Source organism: Pelophylax lessonae (assembly GCF_965119305.1).
Source record: "Pelophylax lessonae genome assembly, chromosome: 8".
Classification (NCBI taxonomy): domain Eukaryota; kingdom Metazoa; phylum Chordata; class Amphibia; order Anura; family Ranidae; genus Pelophylax; species Pelophylax lessonae.
In genome coordinates, this window is record NC_138775.1 from 223,046,591 (window position 1) to 223,065,491 (window position 18,901).

Sequence of the window (18,901 nt, forward strand, 5' to 3'; positions counted from 1 at the left end):
ATAGTTGCTAAAATGTATTTATTTATTTCAAATTATTGTTGAGACGCAGGTTATATACCTTATCCTAGGTATATTTTTTTCCATAAAATAAGTGAAATATATCAGTGACAACCTCTAAAATCAATCATAGAAAATATATACCAAATGTATTTTACCAAAAAATACAATAAATGTGCTTAAATCATTAAAAGTACAAATTTAAATTGCATTAATGTGCAAATTATTACGCAAACAGTGCTAAATAAGGGGCAATCCAAAGAAAGTTTTTCACTTATAGATATTCGTGCTGAAAAAAAGTGCTTGTAGTGCTCCACACAAGTGCCAAGGTGCCTCCACACAGAACCCTTTTGGGGATGCACTCACCAAATACAGGAAGAATTCAAGCCTTAAATCTGCAGATGGATCAATGGGTGGGATCTCCAGAGCACCTTCAGCCTCCTCTATAGTATCTCCCAGTACAAATAAGCTCAAAGAAAGGAGGGAAGGAGCCAAATAGTGAAGCCCGTATGATATTTATTGCCTAAATGTATATAAAAACTACTCTCAAACATTCGTTAATTGTCAGCGTATAATCACATTCAATAGTCACAGCTCAAACCGTTCCGCTTCCGGGTACGCTGCCGGTGTATTGCTCACTGGTTTTTTACCTTGTGAGCAGCAGCTGCAGGCGGCACTATTTATTTATTTATTTAGCGTGGGTTTTAATACTCATATTTTCATGAGACTGCCTTTGCTGACCTTCTTTTCAAAATTAAAGCTTGGCTTACTGTCTCTGGATCAGTACTTCATGAGGCACTGGCTTGAAACGAGTGTGCAGAATGGAGGTCAAAGCAGAGTCCTTGTCTGTAATAATTTTCCAAGTTTTAAAATGAGAGGGTAAGCACAGAAGCCAGGCAACAAACATTTTCAGAATTAATCCAGGAAGTGAGGGGAAATTTCTCAAATAGGGGCAAAGGCAGAAATAAAAACATCATCACAACTAAATGGGTCTAAAACCGGAATGAAATGGTTAGCTGCCAATAGTGTTGAGCGAACATTATTCGGGTCCATACCGGATAATTGGATTTTTGTTACACGGACCCAAAAACTTTACTGTATGTTCGGGTTTAAAATCCGTGTTCGGTAATTTTATTTCCTGTTTTGTATGTAATGGCGCGCTTTTAATGGCGGGCTTTCAACAGCCAATCAACAAGCGTTTAACTGGTGCGCGCCATCACAGCCATGCCTACTAATGTATTAGTAGCTGTAATTGGCCAGCTGAAGCATGTGACCCAGGTCTTTATAAGCTCGAGAGACACAGCGCCGTGCGTCAGTCTGCTTTAGTGTAGGGAGGGAGCACACAGAACGGTGCTGGCTGCTGCTGATTAGGGACAGACAGGGTAAAACAACATTGTGCTGAAAAGAATGCAGGGACAGGTCGGAGTGTAGGCAGGGAAAGATATTTGAGCATTTTAGGGACAGGCTGGAGAGATTAGGCAGACACAGGACAGAACAATCGTCCGTTAGCGATCTACATCGATTTTGCTGTGTGGGGGGTGGTCCAGTGAACAATCTTTTTGCCCTCACTTGAGCCCACTGAGGAGGAGGAGGGAGAAAAAAAATATTTTTATCAGTCTGTTGTGTGCAGCATTCAGCTATATTTTACTACAGAGTGCTGTTCTAATCTGCTATTTAAAAATTACAAATTTAAAGGGGAATTTTTTTAAGAGCACTTGCCATGCTCTTAACTACATTTTGCTGCCATTTGCAGCACTCTAGCCCTTTCCATTGTTTTTTTAGAGCCATTTTAGTGCCTGAAAGTTCGGGTCCCCATTGACTTCAATGGGGTTCGGTGTCCGGGTAAAGTTCGAAAAAAGTCCGGGACACGGACCTGGACTTTTTTTTCAAGTTCGGCCAAACCCGCCAAACACGGACATCCAGGTGTCCGCTCAACTCAAGCTGCCAAGCATTTTGGCACATGTGGAAAACCCTTTAAGAATTTTTTGGTAGAGTTACCGTTTTAATGTCAAACCCCTTCCTTCTTGCAACACTTGTAAGTCTTATATTTAGCAGCCCTGCTCCTCCAAGATTTTGGCTGAGTGGCCTAGTGGAAAGTTCCCTGGTCAAGCTGTGCTTCTTAAAGAGGAACTCCTGTTGTTTAAAAAAATAATAAACCTTTGCAGCTACAAATACTGTAGCTGTTGACCTTTAGAAAACAGATACTCATCAGCCTAGGAATCCAACTCTGTCTTCACTAGGGCCAGTTCTTCACCAGTGTTCGAATCTCTAGAGCCACCATCTTAATTGTAGGAGCTGGCTGTGACCTCCCTACTGCCCATGCATGCGATCGAGCTGTTCAGAGTGGTCCTGCACCCTCTTAGGATGTGTCCCAGGAGGTTGCGGGAGGGGAAAGCAGGCCAAGTCTACATAATTCTCACCTAGGTTAGCAGATTAGCTGTACTTTCACTAAGTGAAAGTCCACTTTAAGTGCAAGCATGACACAATCTCCTTTTATATTAATGGAAAGACCAATCACTGGAACAAAAAATACCTTTTTTGGAATGAATTGAGATTTTGCCTGGCCTGAGGGGTTTTGCAGAAGGGATTGTGTGCCTAGCAGGCCACACAGTGAAAATCTCAGAGGAGCCAGGACTGATAAGTGATATACCTGTCATGGTCTTACCTCCTTGCTGTTCTCCTTCGTTTGACATGTGCTGGCGGCCATCTTGGTTTCTGGGTTTCTTGTAGCCTCCCACCCTGCGGCTCCTCCTTCCCACTGGGAGGAGCTGGATGCCTAGCTCATATATATAGGAGGTCTGTGGCTCAGTTCCCTGCTTGGTCCTCCTGTGTTCACATGCTACTAAGACTGCTGCTACTTCTGGTTCCTGTTCCTGGCTTCGTCTGACTACCCTGTTGGTTCCTGATCCTGGCTTCGTCTGACTACCCTGTTGGTTCCTGATCCTGGCTTCGTCTGACTACCCTGTTGGTTCCTGATCCTGGCTTCGTCTGACTACCCTGCTGGTTCCAGACCCCTGGCTTCGCAAAGACTCTGCATCGGTTTCGCCATCCGTTTGGACTTTTGCTTTATAGCTTGTTTTTCAATAAAGCTGTCTTATTTTCACTTATCTGTTGTTGTACGTCTGGTTCATGGTTCCGTGACATTAGGACCAAGCCATGAATTCTGACGGTACAGGGCCATCCTCGCTACCCACGCTGGTTGCCAGACTTGATCAGCAGGATCACCTGTTGGGTCGGGTCGCCGTGGCGTTGCAAACCCTGCTTGAACGCACGGTACCACAGGCCATGAATTCTGACGGTACAGGGCCATCCTCACTACCCACGTTGGTTGCCAGACTTGATCAGCAGGATCACCTGTTGGGTCAGTTCGCCGTGGCGTTGCAATCCCTGCTTGAACGCACGGCTCATTTCGCTCCCGTTGCCGATGGGTCGGTTGTCGCTCTTGGGTCCGCTCCGGTTGTTGCGCCAGAGTCTACCCCGACACCTGTTGTTGCGCCTGCGGTGTTTCGGGGTATGTCCGGTTCTGCCCCCCTTCCACAGCGCTTTGGGGGAGAGCCAACTCAGTGCCGAGGTTTCCTTAACCAGGTGGGCATTTATTTCGAGTTGCTGCCACATGCCTTTCCTACTGAGAGATCAAAGGTGGGCTTCCTGATCTCGCTGCTCTCGGACAAGGCCTTGGCCTGGGCCAGCCCTTTATGGGAGAACAACAATCCGGTGGTTGCCGAGTTTTCCGGTTTTGTTGCTTCTCTTCGGAAGGTATTCGATGTGCCGGCTCGTGCTGCCTCTGCTGCGAAGCTCCTTATGTCCATCAGACAGGGTTCACGATCCGTAGCTGAATACGCCATTGAGTTTCGTACCCTGGCAGCAGAGGTGGGCTGGAATAATGAGGCTCTGGTCGCTGCTTTCTCTCATGGTCTCTCGGATGCCTTGAAGGATGAGGTTGCAGCTAAGGACCTACCAGTGGAGCTCGAGTCCCTTATTTCTTTCCTGATTTTGATTGACACCAGACTCAGGGAGAGACCTTCCTTTAAGGAGAGTCTGCGGAGGCCTCCTAACAGATTGGCGCCTACGTTTGCTGTCCCACCCGTGCCTCCCTCTCCTCCCACGCCTCCTGGGGATGACTTGTCTGGGGGTGAACCCATGCAGCTGGGGTTTGCTCGCCTGTCCGAGGGGGAGAGGGTACTCCGGAGACGCGAGGGCCGATGCATGTACTGTGGTCTCGGTGGGCATTTTCGGTTGGCATGTCCGAACCGTCCGGGAAAACGCTCGCACCTGAGATCCTGTCAGGGGCAGATCTTGGGTGGAGTCTCCTCGTCCCCGGTTTCCCGTGTTGACAAACCACTGATCACTGTTGTCCTCTCCTGGGTCGGGGGCTCGGTGACGACCCAGGCGTTGGTGGACTCTGGTGCTGGTGGTTTGTTCATTGATAGTGTGTTCGCTGCCACCAATTCCATTCCTCTGCAGGCTCAGGGTTCACCTCTGGCTCTTGAGGCGATAGACGGCAGACCCCTTCTGCCGCCACACGTGACTCATGAGACCCTTCCAGTGGGGTTAGCCATTGGTGCCGTTCACAGAGAGTCGGTCTGCTTCCAGGTTATTTCGTCTCCACACTACTCGGTGGTCTTGGGGTACCCCTGGCTCCAGAAGCATAATCCGATTTTCGATTGGAGATCGGCCGAGATCCTCTCGTGGTCACCGCAGTGTGGGGCTAGTTGCATCCATGGGCCTGTCAAGTTGCTGTGTACTTCCTCGGACTCTCTGTTGCCCCCTGAATACGAGGAGTACTGGGATGTATTCGATAAGGTGCGCGCGGTTGCCCTACCTCCGCACCGCCCATACGATTGTGCCATCGAGTTACAATCTGGTGCCGTTCCTCCTCGTGGCAAAGTCTATCCACTGTCGGTAGCAGAGAATGAGGCCATGGAGGAGTACGTGAGGGAGGCGCTTTCACGTGGTCACATTCGCAAATCCTCGTCCCCGGCAGGGGCTGGATTTTTCTTTGTGAAAAAGAAGGGCGGTGAGTTGAGGCCTTGCATCGATTACAGGGGTCTCAATCGCATCACGATCAAGAACGCTTACCCGATACCCTTGATTTCCGAGCTGTTCGACCGTCTTAAAGGGGCTACGGTCTTTACCAAACTCGACCTGAGGGCGGCATATAACCTCGTATGGATCAAGGCGGGCGATGAGTGGAAGACCGCGTTTAACACCGGGACCGGTCATTATGAATCCTTGGTTATGCCCTTTGGGCTGTGCAATGCGCCCGCAGTCTTTCAGGAATTCATCAACGATGTTTTCCGTGACCTGTTGCAGCAGTGTGTGGTGGTCTATTTGGATGACATCCTGGTATATTCTGAGTCCATGGAGACCCACATTCTGGATGTCAGACGAGTGTTGCAACGGTTACGAGAGAACAAGCTGTTCGGTAAGCTTGAGAAATGCGAATTTCACCGATCCCAGGTAACCTTCTTAGGTTACATCATTTCCGCTGAAGGGTTCTCCATGGATCCTGAGAAGGTTTCGGCTGTCTTACAGTGGCCCCAGCCCAGTGGTCTTCGTTCCCTGCAGCGCTTTTTGGGCTTCGCCAATTATTATCGGAAGTTCATCAGGGACTTTTCCATGCTAGCCAAACCTCTCACGGATCTGACCAGGAAGGGCAGTAATTCCCAGGTCTGGCCGCCCGAGGCCATCCGAGCTTTTGAGGCTCTAAAGTCCGCCTTTGTGTCGGCTCCGATTCTGTCGCATCCCAACCCTGGGTTGCCCTTTGTCCTCGAGGTGGACGCGTCCGAGACGGGAGTAGGCGCCCTTCTGTCTCAGCGTAGAACACCAGAGGGTCCTCTGCTTCCTTGTGGGTTTTACTCCCGGAAACTGTCTTCTGCTGAGTGCAACTACCAGATTGGTGACAGGGAGTTATTGGCCATCGTGCAGGCTCTTAAAGAATGGAGGCACTTGCTCGAGGGTTCGGTGGTTCCGGTCCTCATCCTGACGGACCACAAGAATCTGACCTACCTTTCTGAGGCCAAGAGATTGACACCACGTCAGGCCAGATGGGCTCTGTTCTTGTCACGTTTTAATTACGTGGTCTCCTACCTACCCGGTTCCAAGAACATCAGGGCGGATGCCTTATCACGGCAGTACTCCGACCTGTCCAGGGAGGAGTCGATTCCGACTTCGGTCATACCTCCGAATCAGATCCTGGCCGCCATTCGCACCAGCCTGACCTCTCCCCTGGGTGAGCAGATTTTGGCGGCTCAAGCCGGTGCTCCCTCTGGGAGACCCAACGGCAGATGTTTTGTGCCTGAGGAGTTGCGCACTCGGTTGTTGCGAACCTACCATAACTCCAAGACCGCGGGGCATCCTGGAAAGAATCAGCTGTCCTGGGCTGTTTCACGTCTGTTCTGGTGGCCTTCCCTACGTTCCGACATCGCCGCGTATGTAGCGGCATGCTCCGTTTGTGCCCAGAGTAAGTCCCCTCGGCACCTTCCGGTGGGTCTTCTGCAACCCTTAGCCACCGGGGAGCGCCCATGGTCACACCTGGGGATGGATTTCATTGTGGACCTCCCTGCATCCCGAGGCCATACGGTCATTCTCATGATTGTGGATCGGTTTTCCAAAATGTGCCACTGTGTTCCTCTCAAGAAGTTACCCTCTGCACAGGAGTTGGCCACGATTTTTGCCAGGGAGGTCTTCCGGTTGCACGGTTTGCCCAAGGAGATTGTGTCGGATCGGGGGAGTCAGTTTGTGTCCAGGTTCTGGCGCGCCTTTTGCTCCCAGTTGGGGATTCATCTCTCCTTCTCCTCGGCCTACCACCCTCAGTCCAATGGGGCCGCAGAACGATCCAATCAGGCCTTGGAGCAATTCCTTCGTTGCTATGTCTCCGATCACCAAGACAATTGGGTTGACCTCCTGCCTTGGGCTGAGTTTGCCAGGAACACGGCGGTGAACTCTTCCTCTGGGACTTCTCCCTTCTTGGCCAACTATGGGTTCCAACCTGCCGTGTTACCGGAGGTATTCTCTCCCCAGGATATTCCGGCTGTGGAGGATCACCTTTCCGTTCTACGTGCTTCTTGGGTACAGATCCAGAAGTCCCTTGAGGTCTCTGCGCAGCGCCAGAGACTCCAGGCTGATCGCAGACGAGCGCCTGCTCCTTCCTACCAGGCCGGAGACCGTGTATGGTTGTCCACCCGCAATCTCAACCTTCGAGTGCCCACTCCCAAGCTGGCGCCTCGCTTTGTTGGTCCCTTCCGAGTGCTTCGCAGGGTAAATCCGGTAGCCTATGCCCTTGCGCTTCCTCCTGGCATGCGGATCTCCAACGTGTTTCATGTCTCCCTGTTGAAGCCACTGGTGTGTAATCGTTTCACTTCCTCGGTTCCTCGGCCTCGTCCGGTCCAAGTGGGCAATCGTGAGGAGTATGAGGTGAGCAATATCCTGGACTCTCGCCTGGTCCGCGGTCGGGTGCAGTTTTTGGTTCATTGGCGTGGTTATGGTCCTGAGGAGCGTTCCTGGGTTCCCTCCGCAGATGTCCATGCTCCTGCCTTGCTCCGAGCCTTCCATGCACGCTTCCCTCAAAAACCGTTCTTTACTCCACGGAGGAGGGGCCCTTGAGGGGGAGGTACTGTCATGGTCTTACCTCCTTGCTGTTCTCCTTCGTTTGACATGTGCTGGCGGCCATCTTGGTTTCTGGGTTTCTTGTAGCCTCCCACCCTGCGGCTCCTCCTTCCCACTGGGAGGAGCTGGATGCCTAGCTCATATATATAGGAGGTCTGTGGCTCAGTTCCCTGCTTGGTCCTCCTGTGTTCACATGCTACTAAGACTGCTGCTACTTCTGGTTCCTGTTCCTGGCTTCGTCTGACTACCCTGTTGGTTCCTGATCCTGGCTTCGTCTGACTACCCTGTTGGTTCCTGATCCTGGCTTCGTCTGACTACCCTGTTGGTTCCTGATCCTGGCTTCGTCTGACTACCCTGCTGGTTCCAGACCCCTGGCTTCGCAAAGACTCTGCATCGGTTTCGCCATCCGTTTGGACTTTTGCTTTATAGCTTGTTTTTCAATAAAGCTGTCTTATTTTCACTTATCTGTTGTTGTACGTCTGGTTCATGGTTCCGTGACAATACCTAGGGAAGGGGGACATTTAAAGTGACCCTGTTGCTATTTTAAAACACTAAACAAATCCTATTTACAAAGAATACAATTCTCTCATTGACAATGTCATCACATTTTGCTATTTTGAAGAGATAATAAGCTTGTTGAAGTATCTTCAGGACCCAGTACACTTTTGAATGTATCAGATGTCTGGGCTTCCACTTCAGGCTGTTGCTCCTTTCACTGAACATGCCCTGTAGTGTCCTGTAGGATGAAATCGCAGTGTGCAGTGAGGAACGCAGGCATTCAACACTTCCAAAATGTTGGATGAAGAACATTTTTCAGCACTTTATCTTTAAAATTCAGCAGCAGGACAGGTAGTTATTTTATTTGCCAGAAGGACTTCTTTTTAGGGTCAGTTCACACAAATGCATTGTGGTAACACACATGACACATGTTATGGCACTTTTCCACTGCAAGTACCGGCTCGGCTCTACTCGGCCCTGCTTGGCCCTGCTTGGCCCAGTTTGCTTTTCCACTGCTGGTACCGCATGGTACGGTGTTGGAACGGTTCGGTACGGTACGTTATGGTTTGCTTTTCCACTAAAGTAGTACTAAAGTTAAGTGGGTGGGATAACAACGGGGTGGGTGGGATTCTCTGACCAATCAGTGGCTAGTAGTGACTGCATGCAAAGGATTGTGGGATATGGCACCGGGTATGGTACCTCTTGGAACCACAATCGAGTAGGTACTGTTTTTGAGAGCCGTACCGTTCGGTCCCATGCAGTGGAAAAGCGCCGCTGTACCGTACCGTACCGAACCGTTCCTACACCATACCATGCGGTACCAGCAGTGGAAAAGCACAAAAGCGAGCCGAACCGTTCGGTTCCATGCAGTTGAAAAGTGCCATTAGGGTGTTACAGGGATATTTTTCTTTCAATGGCACCCCAACACACTAAAGCAACACATTTGCAACACACTAAAGCAACACATTTGCAGCTTATCACCATTCATGGTAGCACATCAATATGTATTGGGACTCACTGCGATGCAAAAAAAAAAAAAAATGCAGAGTTAAGTCCCTTTTATGTTTTTAATTAGTAGAATCAAATTGGATACCAAATTGAAAGTTGTTATATGCCAGATACAGTTCTTCTTTTCAGTGAATGGTAATACAACAGTATAAAAAGGGTTCTTTGCAGAGTTGTATAAAGTACTCAAAACCCATACTTGAGTAAAAGTACAAGTGCTCGATCAAAAAGTGACTTGAGTAGAAGTGGAAGTGCTCAATCAAAAAGTGACTTAAGTAGAAATACTAAAGTATTGCAAGTAGTTTTTTTAAAAATGTTGCTACTCAAGTACTGAAAGTAAAAGTCCCAGTAGTTTTGAAAAAAAAATTGCTACTCAAGTACTGAAAGTAAAAGTACAAGTACTGTGTTATGTAGTTATTCAAGAAAGAAGTCAAAAGTTTGAACATCATATTGTTTTTTATTATTTCAAATGCAGCTTTTATTTATACATACAGTAGCATTTATTTTCGTATGCGCTGATAATACACATGTTTTGAGCTTCATGAAACCTGCCATCTACTGTTCTGGCAGTGGTCATTTTTATAATTGTAACTAGTAACTATGCAGCAAAAAAAAAAAAATATTGGAGTAGAAGTATTGAAATCATTTAAAAACTGTAGTGAAGTAAAAGTGGAAGTAGGAGAAAAAAATTCTACTCTAGGAAAGTACAGATACCGCCTTTCGGTACTTAAGTACAGTAGTGAAGTAGTTCTACTTAGTTACTATACATCTCTGGTTCTTTGATACAGCAAAGGGGTTTTAAGAGCATGAGGTCTATCCTCTTACTTTATATAGCTAAATATAATCTGATACCTTCTCCTTTCCCAATTACTTTAACCAAAGGTACATCTAGAACAGCCATGTTAACCAATATTAGATTTGAACAAATAATTCCATCTGTGTTCCCATATGGCTTGGCTGCTGTGGTAGGAAGCATGTTTATTTTTGATTTGATGTCAGCCAAGTCTACTCTATAACAGTAGTTGCCATCCAACTCGATCTTGGAAGTAAGATGATGTAACTTTCCTATGTCTTATAACAGCAATATTAAACATATGTAGTTTATAAAGTAATAAGTAGATAGAGCAGAGGATGGTACAGAAGTACAGCACATACTGATAAGAATGATAATCACATGAGGGAAAATGACTGTACAATATAGTTAGAAGTCTATCCAGATTTACGGTTGCAAGTTCAATGACCATAGAATTAAGGCCTTAGACAAAATGCATTTAGAGAGGTCACAGAACTCCAAGGTGAATCATTTTTACTTTTAATAATTTATTAAAATGGGTACATTATAATTCACCAAAAGTGACACACAAACTGAGAGGCAGTGACATGCTCTTCAGAACATTCTGAAAAGGACGAAGAGACAAATGTGTGCAGTGCATGCTGTGTTGGAGATTGGGACTTAATGGGAATAACAGCAATTTGAAGTGGAAGTCTAGTTTTTGAGAGCCAAAAAACTCTTATTTACAAGGGTCTTATGACCATCACAGGCCCTTCCTATTTACCTCAGGCTTCATTGGTATGTACCATATGGCCATTATTGAAGTCATGAATGTCATTCATGTTTTGACATATGAGAGACATTTTCTGCTGCAGTACTGTGAGCCCAAATTATGTGACGATGACCCTTCAGGATAGATGAGTTATTGGCTATCTTGTCTTAAGGGAAGTGAGTTGAATGATATTTGGCATGGGTGCCATTCGGAAGACACTTTGCATTTTCTCAATGAATGTGGACGAGGTGGAGATTGCCATGTTATTGCCTCACCTCTCCATCTCGTCCCATCAGATAATGCTTTGCATTCATTGAGAAAATACAGAGTGTTCCCTAAATGATATCTCTGCCATGAAAGAAACCTCCTGTGTTCACAATGCACAAGGGCAGCCACCTGTCTTAGGGACCTAGAAGCTAGTGGGGATTTCCAACTTCCATGGGGATCCCACAGGTATGGCACACACATACTTATTTGGCCTATGCTGGACCAATGTAAAACAGTATGTAAAAATTGCCATACCTAAACTTCAGATTGAATTAAATCAACTTTAAAATACATGTGCCCAACTGCCCACCCTTTTTACCGCATCTTGCTGTCAGTGCAGAAGGATCAGGATCAAGTACTATTATAGAAGCAAACAATCTTTGGTTACAATTACATGAATACGGGTACATCAACATTGTTCATGCATTTTGCTTATGTTATATATTTTTAAATATTTTTTCAGATATACATGTACCAGAAATCAGCTTGATAGTTTGTAATTATATATGCACATAGAAAAACGTGCTTATTACATACTTAGCCTCTGCTTCCTATTGTGCATTGCTACACAATTCCCCCATCCACACAAGTAAATTTTATAGAATCCACCTCTGCTGTAAGAATATACTGATCACCAGCTGCAGCCGCTGATCAAAAATAATTTCCAATGTTCACCCTTTAACAGAAGTCGATAGATTGATTTCTGTTGAGCAGGAATGGCAACAAATGGATTGAAAGTTAGCCAGTCCCTGCTGTATCAGCTGAATTTTGATCCATCTATGGCCAGCTTTAAGAAGGAATACAGAGGGATTAAAAATTGTGTGTTTGTTCCCTCTTGTGTTTAATCTACAATTTTCTTTATTTAAATTCGCTTGCTGTCTGTAAGCACTTACACCAGCATCAGCTGCTCATCATTACTGTTGACCTGATAAAGGTAAAAATATTGGAAACATGTCTAGTCTACACAATGTATCATCATTGCCATTTGTAGTCTCCATCAAGAACATATGTAACAAGGGCTAAAAACAGGAGCAAAATTGGAAGACCGAATCATCAGTTCTAATTTTAATGAAAGCTGCAGATTTAAAAAAAAAAAATGAAAACAACTTTTAAAATGACTGCACATTAACATGTTAAATGGTATATGAGAATTTAGTGATTGGGGTTAGGTTTACTGTAAATGTTGTAATAAATAACACGTCTGCTTGTTTCCCTTTTTGCCTACAGGAGAAGACTGAGCCCTATTTCATAGGGATATTTTGTTTTGAAGCTGGAATTAAAATTGTTGCCCTAGGACTGGTATTTCACAAAGGTTCTTACCTCCGCAATGGCTGGAATGTCATGGACTTTATAGTAGTGCTTAGCGGGTGAGTGCCCTATACTTAAATTCTTTACCACTGGTTCTGCAATGGGTGAGTGCTATTCATATATATTGTATAGTCAATATAGTTAAAAGTCAGCTTATTTGCAAACTCCACTGATGTATTGTTTGTGTAATAATGTGCCTTATTATCTGTTGAAATGCCAGATATAACTACAATTCCAATGTTGTAATAAAAACAAAAATAAGAGAAAATGTCAGATATGATGTGTTATAGATAATCAATTGGCACTGTTTAAGAAACAGTAAAGCAGGGACTTAATTTCTGAGGAACTTTAGCTTTAGCAATAAAATTAATAAATATAAGTTAGACACTTATTATAAAGATCAGGAAATTATTATTTTCTGTTTCACAGTAGTTTAAACTACTTTATAAATGTCTTTAGTTTATAATGTCAAGGTGAAATAATAAAGAAAACATGGTAAAAAGATGACAGATAGGTGAAAAATATGTATTTGTTCATATATTTATATGAAAAAAATAAAATAAATCCTTGCAAATATAGAAAGATGGAAAAAATGGCAGAATGGAAAAAAAAAAGCCTTGAAGAAAGTTCCCTTTCCAGCTTCATTTTCTTGGAAATTAGGGACTGTACTTAATTTATGGTAGAGGAAATTACCATCATTATTTTAAAGCATAAACCAGTTACTTACCTGACTAAAACAATGTATAACTGATTATAAAACAGAAAGAAAATATGTACAAAACCATTATCATCCCCTTTATTGGTTTGAAATTAAAGTCTCCGCCCCATTTTTTAAAAATGTGACTTCCCCAGTAAAAGAAAGCTACCGTACTTTTCTTCCATTTGCTTTAGGTGGCACAAAGTTGTTCAAATCAGTGACTTTTAATTAACCACTTGCCGACCGCCGCCCGACTATATAAGGCGGCGGTCAGCCCCTCCCAGGCAAAGTGATGTACCGGTACATCACTAGCCTGGGAGCGAATAGGGGGTGAGCGTGCGCCGCCGGAGGCGCGCTCCCGCCCCCGCTCGTACCCGAAGAAGCCGGGTAGCAAAAAACATATGTAGCAAAAAACAAATTGTTAAAAAAAATTTGATTTTTACATTTTTTTGGGGGGGGGGGAATTTCATATAAAAAAATTTTAAAAATATTGTTATTTTTGCAAAATTGTCGCTCTTTTTTTGTTTATAGCGCATGATCAAAAAATCGCATAGGTGATCAAATACCACCAAAAGAAAGCTCTGTTTGTGGGAAAAAAAGGACGTCAATTTAATTTGGGTACAGCATCGCACGACCGCGCAATTGTCCGTTAAAGTCACACAGTGCCGAATCGCAAAATAGGCCCTGGTCAGGAAGGGGGCAAAATCTTCTGGGGCTTAAGTGGTTAAGCCAGCCAGTGTCAGTAGGTATCCAACATGGTGCCCCACGTCACTTCCTCTAGAAACAAGGCACCCTGTTATATTACATCGGTAGTGAGACGTAGGGTATCAGTGGTGACAACACGAATAACCCTCCTCCTCCTCCTTGATGCAACTGCTATAGATGGTGCAGCATTGTCACCTGCTTGGTGAAAGTTCTGAGGTCTAACTATTTGGTGTTTTGTAAAGAAAAGAAAGATTTCATTCATTGCAATTTCACCTTTTTGTATTTTCAGATATAGTTAACTTTAATATTTTAAAACATATATAAAGCTTTTTTAAGTTTAGAAAAAATGTATTCCTGACAAGGGTTCTAATCCCAGTTTATTTTAGTTTGCTGGTCATACTGCACTTGGTATATGAAAAGTGTAACAATATGACCATTTAAAAACATGCAAATTGTCCAACAGTATACCTTTCAGTACTGGAGTCTAGGGGGCAATTTTTTTTCTCTTTGATTGGACTCACTTTACTCATTTCTTTAGTAATGACCTATGCAACCGCTTCATTAATCTCTATCACCCAAAAGCTGATGTGTTAATTCCCTCCTTAATGAGCAGTCTGGGAGGTTTTAATCTTTTTTGGATCTCTCTAATTGAATAATCATCCCAAAGTCATAAAAATAACCTGTTAACATCTGGTGTAATTATTTTATAATGGTGGACTCGATTGGTTATGAATGACCTGTACAGTAATTTTTGGCTTTTGGCGATAGACCTGAGGCTTAGTAGACTTTTTCTACCAAATTCTTTGTAGCACAATCCCAACCTATCTACTCTCCAGAATGCATATAGTATCTTATTTTATGTCAATAAGTAAAGGATTTGCTTTGGGCTTTGGGAATGTGTTTATGTTCAGTCAGGGTCTTTGGGATGCAGACAGAAGGCTTTGGTAAGGTTTTGTCATGACATGATTTTTGTGTTCTTAAAGCAAAATGTTGCAAGTATAAAGGAAGCAGATTAGTTGACATTGGATGATAGGTCTAATGACTTCAGGAGCACTACAGCACAGTGTTTAATGTTACCTTGACCAGATTCTGCACAGCAATACTAAGCCAGAACCAGAGTCTGTATTTGGAGTAAGGAAATATAACTATAACTACCTTCTCACTCATATATTTTCGGTAGGGCCAAGGTTTTTACATTAACACACTTAAGTAAGGTTGTCTACATTAGGTTGATGTGCGCATATAGTTTTTTTTTTTTTTTGCATCTTTGTTTAATGACTGTTAAGAAAAAACTGACTGCAACTTCTGACGCTGCCAAAAAAGATGAACATTGTGTGCCATTTAGAATCACCACAAGGGAGAAGTGGATTAATTTTGGTGAAATGTGGTTTTATTGCAAAATTACTGATATCACTGCAAAATTTTGCAGAAGCAAAGAATTTCAGTTACATTTTTTTCAAGTGTACTTAAAATTTGCGTGGAAAAAAAGTCTACTCTTTTTTCCACTTTATTTCGTTTTTCTTGAATGTATTTGGCATAGTTTAGTTTATTCTACTCCCTTGAATGTGTAGGGCTTTTTTTTTTTTTTAATATGTATTTGTTTGGTACAGTAAAACCTTGGATTGCGAGCATAATTCGTCCCAGAAACATGCTTATAATCCAAAGCACTCTTATATCAACGATATTTTCTCCATAAGAAATAATGGAAACTCAGATGATTTGTTCCACAACTATTTATTCAAAGACTAGTCCTTTAGTCTATCCATATAAAAATATTATAGCAATGTGATATGTTGTGTAATCATAAAATGTCCTTCCACAAATGGCAGCCTTCATAAGGGGATTAGAAGCAAATTACAGCAGGAGCAACAGTGTATGAAAGAGAAGAGAGATGCCTCTAAGTGTAACAATATGGTTACATTTAATGAAGGTACAACATTTAGTTACTCACATGGTTGATGATTAAAAGAAGCTTATCTGCCCACAAAGACCATCCTCTGCACCGCCAGCTCTTTCCGCTGTCAGTCTGCAATCGTGACCGGGAAGACTACCCTTCAGTAGAGCGATCTGAAAGCGAGGCTTGAAGTGCTTGTGGAGTGCAGCTTGGAAGGGATGACATTGATGGCGGAGGATGGTCTATGTGGACAGCTTTACCCCAAATGCCTGCATTCTTATATGTACCTGAATTAATCATCAACCATGTGAGTTGCTAAATGTTGTACCTTCATTAAGTGTAACCATATTGCAAAACTTAGAGGCATCTCTCTTCTCTTTTATACCCAGTTGTGACGTAATGCTACTAGTATATCAAGACATCATTTGTTTATCAAGTCCAAATTTATAAAAAAATGTTGCTTGTCTTGCAAAACACTCTCCAAGTTACACTCAATCCAAGGTTTTACTGTATTTGTGTACTGTCACGTGATATATTTTGTTTTACTTCTTTCTGTGAGCTTTTCCCATTTTGATAAAAAAATACATTAAACAACAAGGCTAATAGGGACTATTTGGCTATTTTTGGCAAAAGAACAGTTCCAGAACAGTTAACGGGAGTTTATAAGACACGCAGAAGAAATACACAGCCAATAGCACCCTTTAGGACAAACAAAAACATTATACCTACCTTTTTACTTCAATGCATTTAGGAAATATGGAAAAATGTGGCTAAATCCACTTGCTATTTACAGAAATATTAGTAAAATAAACTCCAAATTTCGCTAATTTCCTAATTATTATTTTACCTATTGCAGAAGTTAAGGTATTCTCATTCTGGCATGTGTCAGCTTAATTATCACTCATTGCTCACCAACATAGTTACTCACCCAAACATCCGGACCATTTGCAAATCAAATGTGAGGATTTGTAGCGTTGGAAATTGCATCTGTGACATTAACATATTTGGTCCTGAGAGTTTTAAAGAATTAGGATGTCCCACAGTGGGAAGGTAAATACATTTAGGAGTATATTTTAGAAAATCAGAAGCATTTTATAAACTATTAAATAAAACGTTCTTATCCCTGGAGGTTCTATATCCGAGCATGGTGTTGAATAGAAGGTGTGCTTACACTTCATAAAAACACAGAGGACCCTTTAAAAAAGTGTAATATTGCTATCTTTATTTTTATTTTATCTAAATGCATTGTAGTACAAAAGCCTTTGTAAACTGTTGTTTGCATTAGAAAATAATTATTTATGATACTATTTGCCACATGGGTTTCACTATTGCAACTGACTTCCCCTTTAATGAATAATATATTATTTTACCATATGTAGTTCACAAACTGAGCTTATGTGAATTTTAAACAAGACTGAAAATAGCTGTTGCATGTAAATTGTCAACACAGGACTATGAATAATTTGAATTAGCAATTCATATTGAGATCCAGAAAGATACATCACATATGTGTTTTCAGCTTCTCTGTGTTCACAAAGTGGGAAACACAATTAAACCTAAAAAAAGAAAAAAATGTAAAGGTACTCTTAATGCTATTTCCTGAATATGATTTTCAGTTTTAACTAAAAAAATGTTTTAAAAGAAGAATAAAGATTGGTCTTGTGCATAATAACACTAATCTTAAGTACATCTCTACTCTGCTTATTGTGTCCTCCAACTTCAACCCCCCCCGCCTTTACCAATCTTATTCCCTGGCAACTTCTACTTTTCTCCCTTACTGCCAGCTGACAGTGGCTACGGCATACAGAGGGAGGATCGCATGTTCAGGATGAAGAATGAGGGGTGGGGGTCAGTAAACATGTTACAAACCCATTCCTATTTTTCTGAATGAACACAGTGAGTGATTGTTACCGAATACTCCTGTGTTCATTCATAACAGAAGCACAGTAAACATTGTTCCTGTTCATTGAGTGAGCTCGTAAGTAGGGTTGAGCGAACACCTAGATGTCCGTGTTCGACGGGTTCGGCCGAACTTTAAAAAAAAGTCCGGGTCCGTGTCCCGGACTTTTACCGAACTTTTCCCGGACACCGAACCCCATTGAAGTCAATGGGGACCCGAACTTTAAGGCACTAAAATGGCTCTAAAACACCAAAGGAAAGGGCTAGAGTGCTGCAAATGGCAGCAAAACGTAATTAAGAGCATGGCAAGTGCTCTGCAAACAAATGTGGATAGGGAAATAACTTAAAACAACAAAAAAAAACAGAAAAATAAAACAATGTTCTTCTTCATCTCTGAAGGACGAGGCCCATATGGAGTAGGAGGGAGGTTGAGGTGGTGGTGGATGTGGCGGTGACTAGACATATGCCGGTTTTCGGTAATTCGATATATCGCGGTATTGCATAGCCACGGTATTGTTATTGTGGCATTTTTAAAATACCGAGTTTCTCTGTCAAGTCTGCCTGACTTGTGAATTGATACATTTCAGTGAGCTGGATGACTCATTCACTCACTCAGCTAACACCTTTCAGCATTAAGTCTCCTAACTATAAACAAAAATGATTACATTTGTATCTTTTCCTTCCCTCTGCCAGGGAGAAAGGAAGTTTAACCTCTTAAAGACTGGATCTTTTTCTGACACTTGCAGCTTGCAAGTTAAAATCAGTTTTTTTTTTGCTAGAAAAGTACTTAGAACCCCCAAACATTTTATATATTTTTTTAGCAGAGACCCTACAGAATAAAATGGCGATTGTTGTAATATTTTATGTCACACTGTATTTGCGCAGCAGTCTTTCAAACGCAATGATTAGACTTTAATGAATAAAAAAAAAAAAAAAAACGTAACAGTAAAGTTATCCCAATTTTTTTTTTTTTTGTTACACAGAGAATCGTGAGAGAATCGTGATCTTTATTCCAAGCTAAAAAATCGTGATTCTCATTTTGGCCAGAATCGTGCAGCTCTAATAAATATATATATACACACACACACGCCTAGCAGCCCACATTACATTATTATATAGCCATCAAGCAGTGTCTGGCCTACCTGGTGATGACTGGTCCTGGCGCTCTGATCCGATGGCCTGGTCTTTAAAGGGGCAAATCCTTGCGATCCAGAAGTGGTTAAACCTGCAGGAGGACCGGTGTTTTTATCTATTAATGACTTTACTATTGCTTTAGGCCTGGTTCACATGTATGCGGGTTGGTGGTTCACATGTATGCGGGTTGGCGGTTCACATGTATGCGGGTTGGCGGCCCACATTTGCACAGGCATAGCAGCCCATTGATTTGAACGGGCTGCTATGCCCTCATTTTCCGCAGAAAAAAGGTGCATGCAGCATTTTTTTTAAATTCAGTGGCCTTGAAATCCATCCTGCTTTTGC

At 43.0% G+C, this 18,901-nt stretch overlaps 1 protein-coding gene across 6 annotated transcripts in view; it reads left to right on the top strand.

Annotated features, from left to right (window-relative positions):
• CACNA1E (calcium voltage-gated channel subunit alpha1 E) overlaps positions 1–18,901 on the top strand; it is a 1,228,023-nt gene that overhangs the window by 885,351 nt on the left and 323,771 nt on the right. For all 6 annotated transcript variants that reach the window (XM_082266485.1, XM_082266488.1, XM_082266487.1 and 3 more), the window contains one exon: positions 12,147–12,286. In XM_082266485.1, the coding sequence (XP_082122611.1) occupies positions 12,147–12,286 (140 nt within the window). The remainder of the gene's footprint in view (positions 1–12,146; positions 12,287–18,901) is intronic.